The sequence below is a fragment of the Salvia hispanica genome, chromosome 4 (assembly GCF_023119035.1).
Source record: "Salvia hispanica cultivar TCC Black 2014 chromosome 4, UniMelb_Shisp_WGS_1.0, whole genome shotgun sequence".
Classification (NCBI taxonomy): Eukaryota; Viridiplantae; Streptophyta; class Magnoliopsida; order Lamiales; family Lamiaceae; genus Salvia; species Salvia hispanica.
The window spans coordinates 31734486-31754764 of NC_062968.1; the positions used below are offsets into that span (position 1 = coordinate 31734486).

General features: G+C 33.9%; 1 protein-coding gene and 1 long non-coding RNA gene across 2 annotated transcripts; both read left to right on the forward strand.

The window, feature by feature from the left end:
* Positions 1-62: 62 nt before the first annotated feature.
* On the forward strand, positions 63-495 carry LOC125217832. The gene is made up of 2 exons (XR_007175823.1): positions 63-168; positions 254-495. It is a non-coding gene; the product is annotated as an uncharacterized LOC125217832 (long non-coding RNA).
* A 10311-nt stretch (positions 496-10806) lies between these two features.
* LOC125218856 (11-hydroxysugiol 20-monooxygenase-like) lies at positions 10807-12646 on the forward strand. Its single transcript, XM_048120636.1, has 2 exons — positions 10807-11743; positions 11818-12646. Exons 1-2 carry the CDS (start codon positions 10856-10858, stop codon positions 12421-12423), a joined length of 1494 nt encoding a protein of 497 aa, XP_047976593.1. The 5' UTR covers positions 10807-10855; the 3' UTR covers positions 12424-12646.
* The last annotated feature ends 7633 nt before the right edge of the window (positions 12647-20279 follow it).

Consider the following 20279-nt stretch of genomic DNA (forward strand, 5'->3'; position numbering starts at 1 on the left):
TTATCTTAGTATGTCCCTCATTTCATTTATTGCTTAGCACACAGGTTTGCAGCCTTTTACTCCTAAGCCTTAAGAACTTTTGTTTTCTTATTGCAGCTCTCGGTTGTGGAAGTGGATGTGTAGGAGTTTACCTGCTATTTTAGGATCATTTTGACCTCCTTTGATAAAGTAAGGATGCCTTCTTCCCTTGCTTGGTTTGATGTTGAAAAAAAATACCTTACAATATTTATTAGTTTTTGTCTATACATTGCAGGTTGTACCCATAGGAGAAAGAGTTATTGGGCTGTTATTTGGGCTGACCTTCGGGCCGACGGCCAAACTCTCGGGCTGCGCAAGGTGTGACTCGGGCTTAAGAAGAGGGGCCCAATATTTGTATATTTGTATTCTTAAATTCTTTCTCATCATCACATGTGTAATTTATTTTGTAACTAGAGAGTAGCTTGATATGTATTCGAACTTTCTAGATCAGCAAAGTAACCTCGTATTCTTTCTTGACGTTTATTATATTTAATTTAATACATATATACGAAATTTATTTTAGCCTAATAGACAGCCTTCAATTTAGCAAACAAGCAAAGTCATCGACTAATATTTCTAATTCGAAAGTAATTAGAAGCAACAAACATTTCTAGTTCGACATTAAACTTGAAGAAAATGGTAATAAAATAGTGGGTATTACAATTATAATCGGAGAATAGCATTGCTACCTAAAATCCCCAAAACCAGGACAAAATTTAACATATGAAATAGTGGCAATAAATGACTATTATGGCATTTGAGAAAACACACACACTGCACACATTCTTAGACATACACACCGCACACATTCTCACACACACTACACCTACACATTCACACCCATAGTGCACATATTCAAAATTTTAAATTCAATTCCATACCAATTACTTCATTTTACCAAACAAAGGATTTGAAATTTAATTCTAAATCCATTCTTTCCAATTCGATTCCATAGAATTCCAATTCCAATTCAATTTCAACTCCGTGTACAAAACGGACCCTAATAGAAATTCCAAAAGGAATGTGAATCACTTATTATGGGACGGAGGAAGTACTATTTTTTTTTCAATTTCAATAATTTACAATATTTAGTACTATCTTTTTTCAATTTCAATAGTTTACTTGGTTATTAGTTAAGCTTTAAATAAGTCTATCGGCGCCTTATTGTTGTTTTGAATAAGTGGTCAAATTAAATAGATAGATATATTATTGATGCCTAAGTCTCTAACAAACATGATGTCTAAGTTCTAATGGATAGATATAGTTTTAAATTTTCATAACAAGAAAATATTTATTTTAACCTCTCTATTTACATATACATGTATCAGTTTTAAATTTTCATAACAAGAAAATACTTATTTTGACCTCTCTAAATACATAAACATGTATCCTTTTTTTTTTCTGTTCATGTGACTTACCGAATTTAATTCCATCAGAATAATTTTCTAAAGAAAACACTAATCACATTAAATAGGAGGTTGCACATAAATTGATGGTTTTTTTATCGTTAATATAGAGTAGTTCGATATTCAAGTTCATTAATTTTTGTACTTAATGTAGTTACAACGACATATATCAAAGTTCATTAATAATTTTACAGAAAGAATGGTCCTTTTTGAAGATCTATCCTGCAAAAGTCATCAAATCACCCTACACTTAAATAAAAATAAGTGAATGGAACAATTATGATATTCATAAATTTTAACTCAATTTTAAAACAGAGTAAATGCGTACCAAATCTTTTAGTTTTACAACGATAAAATACTTTTGTTGTGAAAATGTAAAATTGAGTGATCTACGTACAAATAACATACTAGCTTTATTTTTGGGATTGCCCAAAAATCTCCACTACCGTCTATCATCACACCTAACCCTCCTTATTCTACGTGATTTTCCTCTCTCTCTCTCTCTATCAAATAGAATCGGCGTAGCATGAATACAATATACTATTACTTTCTTTTAACCAATAAATTCATATGAATCTAATTTATAAAATTGTCATAACAAAATTATTTTTTTAATGTGAAAATAAATTATAATCGGAGAATAGCATTGCTACCTAAAATCCCCAAAACCAGGACAAAATTTAACATATGAAATAGTGGGAATAAATTCGATTCCATAGAATTCCAATTCCAATTCAATTTCAACTCCGTGTACAAAACGGACCCTAATAGAAATTCCAAAAGGAATGTGAATCACTTATTATGGGACGGAGGAAGTACTATTATTTTTTCAATTTCAATAGTTTACAATATTTAGTACTATCTTTTATCAATTTCAATAGTTTACTTGGTTATTAATAAAGCTTTGAATAAGTCTATCGGCGCCTTATTGCTGTTTTGAATAAGTGGTCAAATTAAACAGATAGATATATTATTGATGCCTAAGTCTTTAACAAACACAATGTCTAAGTTCTAATGGATAAATATAGTTTTAAATTTTCATAACAAGAAAATGTTTATTTTAACTTCTCTATTTACATATACATGTATCCTTTTTTCTGTTCCTGTGACCTACCGAATTTAATTCAATCCGAATAATTTTCTAAAGAAAACACTAATCACATTGAATTGGAGGTTGCACATAAATTGACAGTTTTTTTTTATCGTTAATATAGTGTAGTTCGATATTCAAGTTCATTAATTTTTGTACTTAATTAAGTTACAACGACAAATATCAAAGTTCATTAATAATTTTACAGAAAGAATGGTCCTTTTTGAAGATCTATCCTGCAAAAGTCATCAAATCACCCTACACTTAAATAAAAATATTTATTTGGTCCTCTCTATTTACATATACCAAATTTATATCTGTTCCAGTGGCAAACTCGCTCTTCTTCTACTTGGTTTATCCAAGTTCGAAACTTCTCAACCACATTTCTTGTTTTATTTGTTTTATCTTCTCCAAATTAACATTATTTTACTCTATATCACCTCCTTATCAATTTAATGTTTTTTTTAATTCATATCTCCTTCTGAATTCATGTGTACGTTTCATTAATTGTTTCGTTTTTAACAAACATTTATTACTTCAACCACTACTAACTTGCTCTTTTTTATTACTATAATTTTATATTCTTTCATAAATAATCTTCATTAATTATTTTTAATAGACAATTGTACGACTAATATAGTGTATAATATTTTACAAACTACTAATTTGAAGTAAGTATCATAAAAGTAATATTTATAAAATTAACCTCCTCATCATGTATAATACAAAAATGCAGAACAAAATTATATGTGGGGCATTTTTAGGTTATACGCAGGACATTTTTAGATCTATGCTAAGTAACAAAACATGGATATTTGTATTTCATATGCATAATTTACTTTCTATGTGACACTATAAAATAATTTTTTATTTATCTAAAATGAAGATTTTTGGTAAAATAAATACAGATTTTATTTTAAATATTGGTCCATTAAGAAAACATAACAAAGAGAACAAAAATGATTAGTCACATTGTGAAATTTTAAGTCGTACGAAGTAATTTTTTCGCACCCTCATATCGAAAATCCTAGATACGCCACTGCTCTGTATGTACAATGTAAATCATCATAAAATAATACACTGAACCCTTTTATCGATCCATTTATGACATACCATCAAGAAATCAAAAGTGACAAGATAAGGCAAGAGATCAACAAAATAACCTCATAATTGGTCTTCGGCTCTGAATGGTTTTGCAACTCCGTGCGATCATCTTCTCACTTCAACCAAATTCTCACTTATTTGCCCAGTTGGTAGATAACAAAATTACTCACACCAACCTTTAGTCAATGACCTCAATCTCCATATATATAACTAGCTCATTCTCGACATCCAATCTAAGTTCCTTCTTTTGGAAGATAACTTTGTTTCTGAGCTACAAAATAGAATGGACTATAAGATCAGATAGAAGAGAGGAGCTATATAGCTTCTTGACGAACTTCTCATTAAGGTTGTCACATCCAATGAGAGGAAGCAAGACACCATATCCATGAGCATAAATAATTTTGACCAAATTAATCATTTAATCCAATGCAGATTTTTTAAATAATGACCAGATGAATCAACAATTTGTGAGTTCAAACAAGAAATTGATGGTTACTCAATCACAATGTTTCAGCATTTTTGCAAATAAATCCAGCTGTTGAAATATTTCAATATTGTTTCAACTTTAAAAATCATTTTCTTATTTTTTTTGCACGAAGTTAGAGTTGAAATTAGCCATTGTTCGTTGGCACAGACAACAGACTAACTAAGCTAAGAATAGGCACTGCGGAATTAGAACTTTCAAATGGGTAGTGGTTTAAAATTCCATCAATTTTGAATTTAACTTTAATGTTGAGTAGATATCTCTCTAAATTCAGCCAAAAATTTGAAAGTGTTGAGACATTGATTGAACGTGTGAAAATAGGATTTCATTTCTAGACATCTTTGCATGAACAAGATTCAATTTACACTTGATTCTATATAGATCCATAAACTAATAACATCAACTCCGAAGAATTCAATTTACATGAATAAGATTCAATTTACACTTAGATTCTATTAGTCATCTCTCATATTAACCTAAGTAAGTTAAAAACTAAACCTTTTATAAGTCATTACAGCTGGGATTTAATTTGACTTTGGGTAACATCATTCAAGAAGAAGTTTGAAACTATTGTATAAAAGCATTTAGTAATTTCATAGACATCATTTACTTGGATTATTGGTTGTTGGATTTTGGGTTTGTAAAATGCAATGTTTATGTTTGATATTGTTTACTTTATTAGCATGTCTTCATTGTTTAGAGGATGACTATTTTTCGGCTTAGCATGTTTTAAAAATGGGGGGTGGGGGGGAATGTAAATTTTGGTAAATGGATTTTGTTAATGATCCAAGCTATTTCGATTCAAACATAACCATCATTACTTCGTTTTTAACTCTGATTAGTGGCGGACTGATTTGCATTTCTGGCGACGAACATTTCGTCGCTGATCTAATTTTCTCTTTTTAGCACTTTAATTCACCAAAACATAGCTACGTTTAACGAAAAAATTCGTCTTATGGGATAATTGTAAAAAAAAAGTACTACTAGTGATTTAATTTTGAAAATTTGAACTATAAGTCAACCAAAAACAATAATTCAAACAATAATTTCCTTTATATACTTATCAACAGTTGAATAGTGTCCATATGTAGGATATGTGAAGATATGCACGTCAAGCTACTAAATATGGGCTCTATGTTTTGAGTTGTGATCAATGTCGAACCATTCTTAAGGATCGAACTAGAGACCAAATTAGAGCCTTTCATCTTCTAAATCTTGTGGTTAGGATTAATTTACCATTATTTCATTATTTTATTTTTAAAAACCTTGCTGAGGGTATTTTAGGAAATCAATTTATTAACTCTCCAAAAATACGTGTTTCATCTTTCTCAAATCTTCGATCGCGCCTTTCTTCAATCTCCAACGATCTGCATCGATCTTCTTCCTGTAATCTCCTTAAATATCCATCGCCTTCACCGCCTCCATCGCCTTCATTAATTCACTATCTGCATCAATTCATCAATTTCATCGATCGTTTTGCAATTTCATCAATTCAATAATCGTGATCTGCATCAAATTCTCGATCTGCATGAAATTCTTCAATCTCCATCGATCTTCATTGATCTTCTTCATGTAATCTCATTAAATCTCCATTATCTCCATCGCCTCCATCGCCTTCATCGCCTTCATCAATTCACTTTCTGCATCAATTCATCAATTTCATCGATCGTTTTGCAATTTCATCAATTCAACAATCGCAATTTGCATCAAATCGTGATTCATCTCTGAATATAAAGCTGGAGATATCTACACAACGAAGCCGGACGTGAAGAATTCCGATTACTTCGTGAGATCAGAATTCTGATTACTTCTCAAGCTTACCTTCAGAATCTCATAGAAGAATTCTGATTATGGATGATCTACAGACATCAATTGGTACTCTTCTTCATAAAAATTCAGATTTAGAGGTAGAAGAAGACGACAACTCATTTGAAGATTCACAGTTTTTTCGAGTCATTTTTTTGGATACCTGATGTGTTTTTAATTTTGCTAAAGTTTTTTAACACATACGATGAAAAATCTACGGTTGAACCTTGTTTATGAATGAATTGTATTTAACAAGAGCTAAACAATTTATATATTTTTTTATTTTTTCACGTTTGTAGTAATAAATAGATCAATATGAAGTACTCCCTTCGTCCCACAAAAGATGTCACACTTTCCTTTTTAGTTTGTCCCAAAAAAAATGTCACATTTCCTTTTTTGGAAAAAGTTCTCTCTCACATGAATATAAAAATTATATTTTCTATCTCTATTTAACACACAAAACAAAACCTCCTAAAATCTCGTGCCGTCCCACAAGTGTGACATCTTTTGTGGGACAAAGGGAGTAATAGTTTGTGTGAATGAAGTAATCATCAGATTGAATGAAGTAAAATTAGTAGTACTGGTTTGTATGCATAAGTTAGAAGAAGAAGAAGAAGAAGAAGAAGAAGAAGAAGAAGAAGAGCATTAGTAAATTATTTCACCAATAAGTTTCATTCGATTTTTTTCACGCTTGCATTAATAAACAGATCATTATGAAGTAATTTATTTCCAGTAGGTATTATTCACTTTTGTAGTTTTTTATTTCATTATAGTAAGTTTATTACTTAAGTTCATTATCTAATAAATTTAAAATGAAAATGTTTTTACTTCATTCCAGTTGGTTTTACTTCATTCAAGTTAGTTCATTACTTTATTCCAGTACGTAATATATTGAAAATGAACAGATTTTTACTTCATTTAAATGAGTCGTTACTTCATTCAAACAGGTTTTTAGTTCATTGCATGCAGTAGGTTTTCAAATGATTTAACACATGTTTCATTCGAATTCATTGAACTGGGTTTTTACTTCATTCCAGTTGGTTTTTACTTCATTTTAGTTAATTTGTACTTCATTCAAGTAAGTTTATTACTTCATTCCAACACGTAATATATTGAGCTAGGTTTTTACTTTATTCAGTGTAAACAATAGTATAATTTATTCCAATAGATTTATTACTTCATTCAAAAACATAATTAATTCATTGAACTAAGTTTTTACTTCATTCCATTCCAATAGGACTTCAAATGCTTTTACGCATATTTCATTTTTGCAGTGTCCAAGGAAGAGTTTTAGCTTCAAAAAATCAAAACTCCCCCCAATTGTTAAACAAATGGATTGAGTAATCAAACAAACTACATTACCTTTTCTGCACCAATCTCAATTGTTAAACTCCCCCCAATAGATTTCGTTCGACTTTTTCACGCTTGTAGTAATAAACAGATCAATATAAAGTACTCCATCCGTTCCACAGTAATAGAGGCATTTCATTTTCCACACTCATTTTGAAAAAATAATTATAAATAGTTAAAGTGGAGAAAACGTAAAGTAAGAAATAGAATATTGTAGATAAGACTCTTCTCTACATTATTCTCTCTCTTACTTTACTCTCTCTCCACTTTAATTATTTAATATCATTTTTTCAAAACGAATGCAGAAAATGAAATGTCTCTATTACTGTGGAACGGATGGAGTAGTTTATTTCTAGTAGGTATTACTTCATTATGTGCTTTTGAAATGAGATTTTGTTTTACGTCCAAAAAATTAAACGGCAACAAACTATACAATAGTACATCATATGAATACCTAACAACGTCCAGTAGGTATTACTTCATTTCAGTAGAATTTTACTTCATTCCAATAGGTTAATTACTTCATTCTAGTACGTTTTTATTTCATTCCTGTAAGTTCATTACTTCATTCCATCCATTATGTAATAAATTAGAAATGAAAAGATTTTAACTTTATTCCAGTAGGTTTATTACTTCATTCAAATTGGTCATTACTTAATTCAAATAGGATTTTAGTTCATTCCAATAGATTTTCAAATGATTTAACACATGTTTCTTCCAAATTCATAGAACAAGGTTTTTTTTCACTTTGTTCACCGTAAATAATAGTACTCCCTCCGTCCCACAAAAGATGTCACACTTGTGGGACGACACGAGATTTTAGGAGGTTTTGTTTTGTGTGTTAAATGGAGAGAGAAAATATAAGTTTTATATTCATGTGAGATAGAAATTTTTCTAAAAAGGGAAATGTGACATCTTTTTGTGGGACAAACTAACAAGGAAAGTGTGACATCTTTTGTGGGACGGAGGGAGTACAATTTATTCCAATAGATTTATTACTTCATTCGAAAAAGTTATTACTTCATTGTACTAGGTTTTTACTTCATCCAGTAGGATTTCAAATTCTTCTATTGTTCTACAGATACTTTGTTTCTGCAGTGTCCACGGTAGAGCCTTCAGCTTCAGAATACTAAAAATCCCCTCTAATAATTGAACAAGTGGATTAAGTAATCAAACAAATGCATCACCTCTTCCGCACCAAACTCACTTGCTCATCGCATTTTTAATCAATTATGACCATCATTTCAGGATCCAAGAGTTATTTGTACTTAGAAACAGCAACGAACACGGTGAGTAGATGCAGCGCGAAGTAGATGACAACGACGTAGCTTCGAGTGGAATTTTATTACTATTTTGACGAAAATCAGATCCAATTTAGGAATTAGATGATGTAAATTAAGATTAAGAACTTTGTAAAAGCTTCAAAGGTGTATTATCTTCACCAGACGTTCGGCCAGAACGCAACAGCCGTCGATTACCTTCGGTCGACGATTGGCCTGTGTCAACCATTTCGAATCAGTGGATTGCGGATGAATCGGGGGTGAGTCGACTATAGTTGAATCAGCTGGAGATGTCGTCGATTGTAGTCGAGGTAGACGATGATGTCGTCGATTTGCAGAAGAAGATGTGGAAGCGTCAATTTTGGCAGAAGAAGCAGCGTTGGAGCGTCGATTTGCAGATGAAGAGGAGCGGGAAATGAGAAAGATTGGTAAATATTTTTGGAGGCGCAGCAACGGGAATGAGTATGGAAAGTAAACCATGAAATTTTTATCCTAAATGCAATTAGACCTAAATACCCCCGGATTAAAGTAAATTGTGTACCTAATGAAGGAGCGAAATTAATATAACATGGTTTAATCTCATCCATTAAAATATAGATCTAAGGGTCTTAATTTGGTCTCTAGCTCGGCCTTTAAGAGTAGATTTGTGAATAATGAGACTCTGTGTTTAGATATACAAGTATAAGATTTAATTTATCGTTATTTGATGCACCATATTGTGTCTAAGAAAGCATATTTGATAACACGCAAAAGGACAAAATTGTCCGAGATGTAAACGTATTTCCTTCTTATGTGTTTACTCCCTCCGTCCCACATAATTTGGGACACTTTGACCCGGCACGGGTTTTAAGAAATACTTCCTCCATCCACGATTAAGAATCTCATTTTAAATGGCACTGGTTTTAAGAAATGTTAAGAAAAGTGGGTGGAAGAAAGTTAGTGGAATAGGGGTCTCACTTGTATATATTAGTTTTAAATGATATGTGAGTGTAATGAGTTAGTGAAACGTGAGGTCTATGGTAATTATGAACCGGGACTCTTATTCGTGGACGGACAAAAATGAAAAAATGGGACTCTTATTCGTTGACGGAGGGAATATAATGGAAAGTGAGTTGAAAAAGTTGGTGGGATGTGGGTCCTACTTTTAAAGTATTAGTTTTATAATCAAATGTGAGTAGGAATAATTTAGTGGAATGCGGTGTCCACTACCAAAAATAGTAAAAGTGAAGTGTGTTAAATTATGTGGGACGACCCAAAATGAAATACTAGGTCAAATTATGTGGGACGGAGAGAGTATTATACTAGGAATTACTACTAGATTATTAAATTAATTTATTAAATTACTAATTATAAATGAAGTCTTGAATGAAACATTCGAATTCCTACTATGTTCTGCTGCAATTTCCATTGGATTGTTTCTCTTCTGCCACTTTCATTTTTACATTCTGTATCTTTCACCAAATTATTAATTATTATCAAGTCATTATTAACACAAATTGCAAATTCCAATGAAACCCAAAAAATTATAAACACATACTGCATTTATCAAAGATGAAAACTAGTACAGTAGTATTTTGTATATATTTGAAAAACGAAATGAAATCAAAGGGAATTAAACCCAGATTCATCAACGATAAAATCGAAGCAAGGTAGGTCAATCCAGATTCCGATGGGAGACCTTTTCTGCGCCGATCGTCGATACAATGATCGGCATGACAACAACTATGCTTATAAATCAGCCGGCCGGGAAGCAATCGTGAGGGAGAATCCGGTGGTCAAATCCACGAAATGAGGTTTAAAGCAAACAGAAATACCAATAAAATGTGCATCCTCTGCCGGCTGCACAGTAACCATATCTTAGCATTTGAAGATCGATGCGGTGAAGGAATCGCCGGAAGAATTAGGGAGAAACGAAGCTGCCGGTCTTGAAAATACTACCGCCGACCTTGGAAACATTTCCGTCGGGCTCGAACTTGCAAACCCAGCCAGAAATTGAGAGAGAGAGAGAGAGAGAGAGAAAAAGAGAGGTGGGCAACTCAATCGATGGGGAAGAAGATGAGAGAGAGAACATGGTAGGGGTAGTGGTGGAAAACACAGTGTAACTGAGTAGAAAAAGGAAAATTTGCACGGGCCTAAAAAAATTAAATTTTTCTATTATTTTCTTGGCATATCTTGATTACCAAACATGCCCAAGATAATTAAATTTTTCAATTTCAAATTTGACCGGCATTGGTTAACCAATATCTATATAATTCAAATCTCCTTGGAAAGATAGACATCAACAACCCAAAACAAAACACAAAAAAAGAAAAAAAAAATGCTAGCTTCGGTTCTTGTTTCCCTTGCCTTGGTAGCCGCATGGCTCATCTACACAAGGTGGTCCGACTCGAGGCGGCAGAAGCTACACAAGCTCCCTCCTGGGCCGCCTGGTCTTCCGATCATCGGCAACATGCTACAACTCGGCCCAAACCCACACAAATCCTTGGCTAACCTCTCCAAAACATACGGCCCCTTGATGCTCCTCAAGCTCGGGAACCAATCCGCCGTCGTTGCCTCATCACCCGAGATGGCTAAAGAAATCTTTCAAAAACACGGCCACGTCTTCTCGACGCCCTTCGTTCCCAACTCAGTGTGCGTGCACGGCCGCGGGGACGTCTCGATGGCCATGCACCCCGCCACCTCAGACTTATGGAAAAAGATCCGGCGAATATACAGAGAGAAACTGGTCTCCAATCAAGCTCTCCAAGCAAGTCAAGATCTCCGGCGAGAGAGGCTGCGGAAGCTCAACGAATATATCAACACGTGCAGCGGAGAGGGCCTCCCTATGAACGTCGGAGAATCCGCCTTCACCACCATGTTAAACCTCATTTTTGCTACCCTTTTCTCCATTGAAATCATCCAATTCGGTGTTATACAAAACAAATTCGAAGAGCATGTTAAGGCCATCACAAGGTATATGGGAGTTCCCAATGTTGCAGATTTCTTCCCCGTCTTTGCTCCTTTGGATCCACAGGGGTTGAGACGGAAGCTCGCTCATCACTTCGGGAGCTTGCTTGAGATAGTCCAGAGCCACATCGACCAGCGACTGCAGGAAAGAACAATGCCGTCTTACCACAAGAAGAGTGATTTCCTTGAAACCCTCCTAGACCTCTCCCAAGGGAATGAGTATGATTTGAGCGTTAATGAAATCAAGAATTTGTTTGTGGTGAGAATAATGTTTAATTAACTTTTCCATGTTTACAAATCGTTATTCTAAAACACGGGTACTGTATATGTCAGGATTTAATTCTTGCAGGATCAGATACAAGTGCGGCCACGGCAGAATGGTCAATGGTGGAACTAATACTCCACCCTGACAAAATGGAAAAGCTGAAAGCAGAGCTGAAGAGCGTTGTAGGAGAGAAAAGCATTGTTGAAGAATCAGACATCTCAAGACTCCCATACTTGCAAGCTACCATCAAGGAAGTGTTCCGCCATCACCCTCCCGCGCCTATCTTATGTCCTCGTGTCGCGGTGGATGGAGCGCGAGTCAATGACTATATAATCCCCAAAAATGCTAAAATATTTGTCAATGTTTGGGCAATCATGAGAGATCCAAGCATCTGGAACGATCCGGAGAGCTTTGAGCCTGAACGATTTTTAAATAATGACATAAATTTTTTAGGGCAGCATTTGGAGCTAATTCCATTTGGTTCAGGACGGAGAATTTGCCCGGGCTTGCCAATAGCTAACCTCATGTTCCACTCCATGGTGGCAACGATGTGCCACAACTTTGATTGGAAGCTTGAAAAAGGGTCAGAATCCAAAACACTCCAAAGAGAAGAGTTTTTCGGACAAGTACTGCAGAAGAAAACCCATCTTAAAGCAATTCCCATCAAGGTTTAATGATTAATATATCATATGATGGGCTTTCATGATTGATATTAAAATAAATATGGAAGACATTGTCATGATCAGATGAGACATTTAGTATCTCTTATTACTAGATATACTGAATAAATTTAATAAGATCCTCGTGAGATCCTCTGCAGTGTATTAAAATACAGCATTTGCTGATGTGCTTAAAATGCACAAAACAATAAATAAAACGCCAACTTCTTGCTTTTCTTGTTATGGAGTAATATTACCCCCTCCGTCCCAGATAATTCGATCCAGTATTCCATTTCGGGCTATCCCATATAATTTGTCCTATTTCAATTTTATCATTTTTGGTAGTGGACCTCATATTCCACTAACTCATTCCTATTCACATTTTATTATAAAACTAATACTTTAAAAGTAGGACTCACATCCCACCAACTTTTTCAACTTACTTTTCATTAGATTTCTTAAAATTCGTGCCAGATCAAAGTGTTCCAAATTATCTAGGACAGAGAGAGTATTTTTTATTCTAGATTTGCTTTTTGTGTTGTATGATATTTTTAATTGTATTATACTAGTATGAACTAAATAATCGTTACTTATTTGCTTTTGTAAATGATATTTTTAAGATTTATTGTGGATCACCTTTTCTATATCAACATTTTAAAATATTATAAAATAATTAAACTAGATTCATAAATTAGCATATATATATTATAGGGATGTATTCAAATTCTTTTCATATCTTTTGTCTTTTTTCCTTCTTAATCCTAGCCGCACGATTTTGTCATCTGACGGTTAGATTAATGCCACGTGTCATTTAATAATGCACATTTTCATTCTAATAATGCACAACGGCTAATAATGCAACATTATAGACTAATAATGCACATTTTCATTCTAATAATGCACAACGGCTAATAATGCAACATTATAGACTAATAATGCACATTTTCATTCTAATAATGCACAATGGCTAATAATGCAACATTATAGACTAATAATGCATTGATCACAACCATCCAATTCAAGGATCCAAGGGCTGAGATTAAGAAGGAAATAGGACACTTAGGGTGCAAAGGAGCCTAACGCACCCCTATATATATATATATAGAGAGAGAGAGTTGTGATCATTGTCAAACCAATTTTAAAGACCGAACTAGAGACCAAATCTGAGCCATTAGATCTAGTGTTTTTGATGAGATGTGCTGCTGTGTAAATTTTTTCTGCTTCATTACAAGCCCATTTTACTTCATTGTATAGGTTTATTACTTCATTCCGTACGTAATACCTTGAAACTACAACATGTTTTTACTTGCTTCCAGTATGTTTTGAAATGATTCACCATATGCTTCATTCAAATTCATTGACTTGGGTTTTTACTTGATTAACATTTTAAAATGCAATTTATTCAAGTGGGTTTATTACTTCATTAAGAAACATTATTACTTCATTGGATAAGATTTTTACTTCATTCTAGTAGGATTTCAAATGCTTCTACACATACTTCATTCCAATAATTTATTACATTATTCCATGTGTTTATTAAACCATATCAGTGCCGTAGAGGTGGTGATAGACATTGTAGAGAGAAGAATGGCACGCGACGGCGAAATCACATTTACGTACTGGAATGAAGTAATAATCCTATTGGAATGAAGAAAAAACCTTCTGGAATGAAGTAATATATTCTGGAATGAAGTTAAATCTTCGTAACATGTTAGTATGATTTATTTACCTTCGGATGAATTAAAATAGGCTCGTGATGAAGGCGAAAATAATTTATAAATTTGTGTATCTCATCCCTAAAAAATTAGATCTAAAAACCCTAATTTAGTATGGTTCGGTGGTTCGGTCTTTAAGAGTGGATTTGTGGATAATGCAATTACTCTATGTATATATATATATATATATATAGGATTAGATGATCTAATTGTCAATAATTAACCAAAAACACGGAAGGTCATAATTAAGTAGTTATAGGTCATATTATAATATTTGGGTTTATGTCATGTTAAGATCATTTTAGGTCATACCCTGTTAGCATGACCTCAAAATAAACTAATTATGACCTAAAAATGTCCTACGTATGACTTTGTTCTGCGTTTCTGTACTTAAATCTCGTCTTCATAGATCAAAACCCTATATATATATATATAGGGGTGCACTAGGGTGCTACCATAGTTAAAATAACATCATACCACCAATATAGTCCGTTAGATCTCATCTATGGACGCCTAGGATTAAGTTTCGTGAAAAAACACGGGTTTGCAAGCCTATCGTATTAGATATTGCGCAGTCGTGGTAAACTGCAATATTGTTGTGGTAAGACTGCAATATTCAATGAACAACACTTGCAATCTGGTAACGTAAAATTAGAAATTTCCTATTTTACCCCTCCGTATTTTTACACGTGGCAGCATGACAAGCACACGATTTTCAGATCCAATGGCCTAAAATGGTGGTATGGTGTTACAATATAGAGGGTTGTCATCTTAGTACATCCCTATATATATATATATATATATATATATATATATATATATAGGGGTGCATTATGGTGCCACCATAGATAGGATAACACCATACCACCAATATAGTTCGTTAGATCTCATCTATGGACGGCTAGGATTAAGTTTCGTGAAAAAACACGGGTTTGCAGTCTACTTTATATTAGATATTGCAGTCTATACTGCATTAGATACTGCAGTCGTGGTAAACTGCAATATTGTTGTGGTAAGACTGCAATATTCAATGAACAACACTGCAATCTGGTAACGTAAAATTAGAAATTTCCTATTTTACCCCTCCGTGTTTTTACACGTGGCAGCATGACAAGCACACGATTTTCAGATCCAATGGCCTAAAATGGTGGTATGGTGTTACGATAAAGAGGGTTGTCATCTTAGTACATGCCTATATATATATATATATAGGGAGATGATCAAAATAAGAATGCATTTAAACCCAGAAATGCAGCCCAAATCTTGGCCCTAAGATTAGATGATCTAATGGTCAATAATTAACCAAAAATACGGAAGGTCATAATTAAGTAGTTTTAGGTCATATTATAAGATTTGAGTTTATGTCATGTTAAGATCATTTTAGGTCATGCTTTGTTAGCATGACCTAAAAATAAACTAACTATGACATAAAAATGCCCTACGTATGACTTTGTTCTGCGTTTCTGTATTTAAATATGGTCTTCATATATCAAAACCCTATATATATATATATATATATACATATATGGAGGAATAAGCTGGACGAAGTCCTGAGGAGGAAATATAAAAATATATATCATATTTTGGACGTATAAGCTGGACGAAGTCCAGGGAAAAAAATAAAATAAAAATAAAAGAGAAAATAAGAAAGGAGGTTAGAAGGAGAAATTCTCATAACCCGAAGCATCGGTGGCAGAAAATAACTTAGAGCGTTTGATCCTAACATCCCTGGTGAGGAATGAGTGATCGAGCGAATCCAACAATTGGTAAAGCTAAAGGCTATCTGGACAAGCTGACTAACCGACTAGATTGAAGAAGGGAAGGGGATGATTTGGAGAGTGTAGACTATTGGATTGACCTTAAACTTGTGGGGATGGATGCTTGAAAATCTGAACTAATTCATGCTTACGTGTTTTGTTTTTCCTAAGTGTTTTTTATGTCAGTAGAGTGTCTAGGTCTAGGAGTTTTTAGGGGTCGGTCAAATAATAACCATGCATTGAAATTCGCCTTATTTCTCTTTTTCTTGTCTTTATACTTGAGGACAAGTATGGTCTAAGTGTGGGCAGTTTGATAAGGCTAATTTCATGCATTGGTTATGTGGATCAATTCTGTGATTTCTTGGGTCTAACAAGATTTTATAAGCCAGGTGTGTAGAGAAACCGCCAACCCCAGAAAAAAGACGAAGATTACTTGGAGGAAGAAGTTGGCGGGAGAAGTGAGCAGAAGAGGGAAGAGTTGCTAGACGAAGGAGCATCCAAACGGAGGGCAAAATGGGAATCACAAGAATAGCCTAGAAGCTCTACTTACTATAAATAAGAGCACGCATTCAACATGAAGATCATCATCTTTTCTCAACATCGGCGCTTAGCTTAGCTTTTCCATTTTTCTCTGCACACACACTAAGGGGGATCATTCGGGGGTTCACGTTTCGGTTCAGTTGTGGTGTAACACCGTCTCCTTGGAGGCGAAGATACAATCCTTTATTTGCTTTCTGTTTACATTTCGTATTTCCCGAGTCTTCGCTGTTCGAAGCTCGGTTGTGTTTTGTTATTCTCTCGTTGGATACTTTGTATTTTGCTATGGAAATTGCTATTTTGGTTTCAGTTATGTTCTTGTTGTGTTATCTGTTTGTTTTGGTGGATATTGTTGGTTGATCTGAGTTTGGAGTTTGAATTTCATGGAAATTTGTAGTTGATCGGTTGAATCTAGTTGAATCTGTGAAGATCGGAGATGGAAACGGTGTTTGATTGTTGTGGATGGCTTGGATCCGGAGTGGATGAAGCATCCGACGTGTAGATTTGTTCACGTTTGCATGGTTATGATATTTTAAATTTTGTTTACTCGTTACCTCGTCTAGTAATCGTAGATCTGTTTCTGTTTCAGTAGTTCTTGAGTTAATCGGTTTAATTCCGTTTGCCATGTTTTGATCCTTGCTTGCTCTGTTTTTCATCAGTTAATTAGTGATAGAAGTTAGCGAAGATGATGTCGTTGTTAATTACTCGTTTAGTTGGTTAATCTGCAGCCTTTTTCAGTCGTACTATGCCGTTTAAGGAAATGGTCCCCACGTTTCGTTTTTCCTCTGTCTAGGCTAGTTTAGGAAGTCGTTTACAAAGTCCAGTAGTTGTTTCAAATAATTTTGGTTATTATGCATGTCTCCGCCTAGATCTAGCTGTTAGAATAGAGTATTTCATTTCCCAAGTCTAGGAATTAAATCTCAACCCCGAAAATTGTGTGGCAGCCGCCAAAAATAGCTTCCAGATCTTTGAGCATGTTTACTTATGCATCTGTCTCTGTGGATTCGATCCCTGCTTCCCTGTACTAACCTTTGTAGCATAGCGGGTTGAGGGTTTTGAAAGGCTAAGGAAGTGATTGTGTGCCCAACGACAGGTAACCCAAAGATTCTCTGAATTCCTAGACTCGGTGTCTAGTGGATTCTCTGGATCGGGAGATTTTTAATTCAAACACATCTCGCTGACCAATCGTCTCTTCATGGAGTTATGTGTTAGGATTGATTCGGAAAATACGAAATGTAAACAGAAAGCAATAAAGGATTTTAATTTAATTCTAGATTATTCTACAATAGGCTAGATATAAATGGTAAACAAGAATTTTCTCACATGTGTTTAATAATTTCGTACCTTTTCCATACTCCTAGAAGGAAATATTTTTATTTTATTTGTTAGTGTTGTTGGCCTTCTACTCCATAATATTTACATAATTAACTATTATTTTAATAACTTACTTTATTCCCTCCGTCCCATAAAAGTTGAGACAAAACTTTTGGGCACGAGGATTAAGAATTTATATTAAATAAATAGGAGAGATGAAAAAAGTAGGAAAGATAAGAGAGAGTAAAGTAAATGATGGAATAAAGTAAGAGTGATTAGATGTTTTGTCTTTAGTTAAAAAAGGAAATGACTCAACTTTATTGGGACGGACTAAAATGAAATACGACTCAACTTTTATGGGACGGAGGGAGTACTATTTTATTTCCGTATCCCTTAAATCCCATATATAGCATTTCTTTAACTAACATATATTTAATTTCTATTACGTAACAAATTGCAATGGTAAACGGTATGGTCATTTATTCAAATAATTCTATTTAGTTACTAAAAGTTATTTTCATTATTATTACTCCTAAGTTTTATATATAGTCTTGTTAAATCATATCAATTAATTTCGTGCAATATTTTCGATAGTTTCACTCTAAATCGCCGTATTTCATGTCGGAAAATAATTTCCAACTAAGCACTATTTTGGGATGTTACATTCATCCCACCTTAAAAGAAATTTCGTCCCGAAATTTCCAATGACTACGCTTAATCACAGACATTTGTCTTCTTTTATATTTAGTTAGTATTTCATAATCTTAATATTAACACCTACTATTACATTTTAAAATTTTATTCTAATCCAGAACCGCCTAAACCTAGGCTCTGATACCAAACTTGTAACACCCCCTATCCGTCCAGCGACTGACCGAATAAGAGATGCCTCAATTTGATACTATTAAATATGGTAATTTAAAATATCTATTACTAGAGTCATTCTTATCCCAAGTGATTAAGATGATTTCAACTGACTATTCTTTTTCCTATCTTATTTCTGGTATAATTCATTTATAGAATATGTTTTGTATAAGCACATAATTTTTCACATATCATCATCTTAATACTATAATGTCATATTATGTCAATCACTATCAAATATCATATAATCACATCATATATTATCATGTAATATCATATAACCATAGAAAACTTCATAAAATGTTAGACAATTCCACTTACCTTCATAGGACACCGTTTAGCAATCGTATGCACCGCCAATTATACCCAATCTTGTAAACTGAATCTCCAGGTTCCTGATATAGGTAGTACTAAAATCTCTGAAGAGCAAAAATCATGTCAGAGGCTCCGAAGAGCAAACCATATCAGAGGCTCCGAAGAGCAAATCGGAGGCCACAAAAGGCAATTATCACGTTATCTCCCCCGCGTGGGGACCGATCGATATATCATATTCTCCACCGCGTGTGGACCGATCGAATATCATACTATTTCCGCCGCGTGCGGGCCGATCGAAATATTTTTGGTGCACCAACATACTTATCAAATTGCCACCGCGTGTGGCGCGCTCGAATATATCATCATTTCCCCCGCGTGGTGACCGATCGGACCCAAGTATAATCCTGGGCTTGTACCATGGTACACAAGTATTTCCACCACGTGTGGACCAATCGGACTCAAGTATAAAAGTCGAGCCTGCATCATGATGCACTACTTATTTCTCCCGTGTGGAGACGATCGGGTCTGAGTAGAACTCGGGCCTGCACCATGGTGTAAAATACATCCTATTGGCCTGCCACTGTACTGACTAACCTTCCGAGTACCCCTCCTTCTTGAATTCAGATACCACTTCCAATTGCCATGTACTCCCTCCGTCCCAGATAATTCGTCCCAGTTCATTTTTCACACTCGTTTTGCAAAAATAATAATAAATAGGTAAAGTTGAGAGAAAGTAAAATAAGAGAAACAATAATGTAGATAAGACTATTCTCTACATTATTCTCTCTTTTACTTTACTTTTTCTCCACTTTAACTATTTATTATTATTTTTGCAAAATGAGTGTAAAAAAGGAACTGGGACGAATTATCTGGGACGGAGTACTACTTATGTCATACATGCCGTATTTTTCATATATCGTCTTGCACCAAATATTAATATTCCACATAATTACTATTTTTATTATCCTTATTACACATCTTTTTCTTAATATTTTCATAATTATTGTCACTTCTCACATCTATTCAATATTACTACTATTCACAACATACATAATCTCAATATCAAAATTAAATGACTACCATCTTAATATTATACTCTTTCCCACCATTAATTCACTCAATTACTATTCACTTCTTCTATCTAGAATCACTTTAATAGGAATGTCCATAATTAATTCCAAGATTAATTATGTAATCCTTATTTCATTTAAAATCCTAATTTCATGATCAAATCGTAAAACTGAAGCATATTAGTTATATATCCAAAATTTTACTAATTAAGTCACGTTAAGTAATTTAACATGTCAATATAATTAAAACATAATCTCTTAACTAGACAAAGGGAGGGGCGGAGCCACCCACGCTAAGG

Coding starts and splice junctions, on each gene's coding strand:
- LOC125218856 (XM_048120636.1), top strand. CDS start 10,856: ATGCTAGCTTCGGTTCTTGTTTCCCTTGCCTTGGTAGCCGCATGGCTC. Junction 11,744..11,817: donor AAATCAAGAATTTGTTTGTG/GTGAGAATAATG, acceptor TGTATATGTCAG/GATTTAATTCTTGCAGGATC.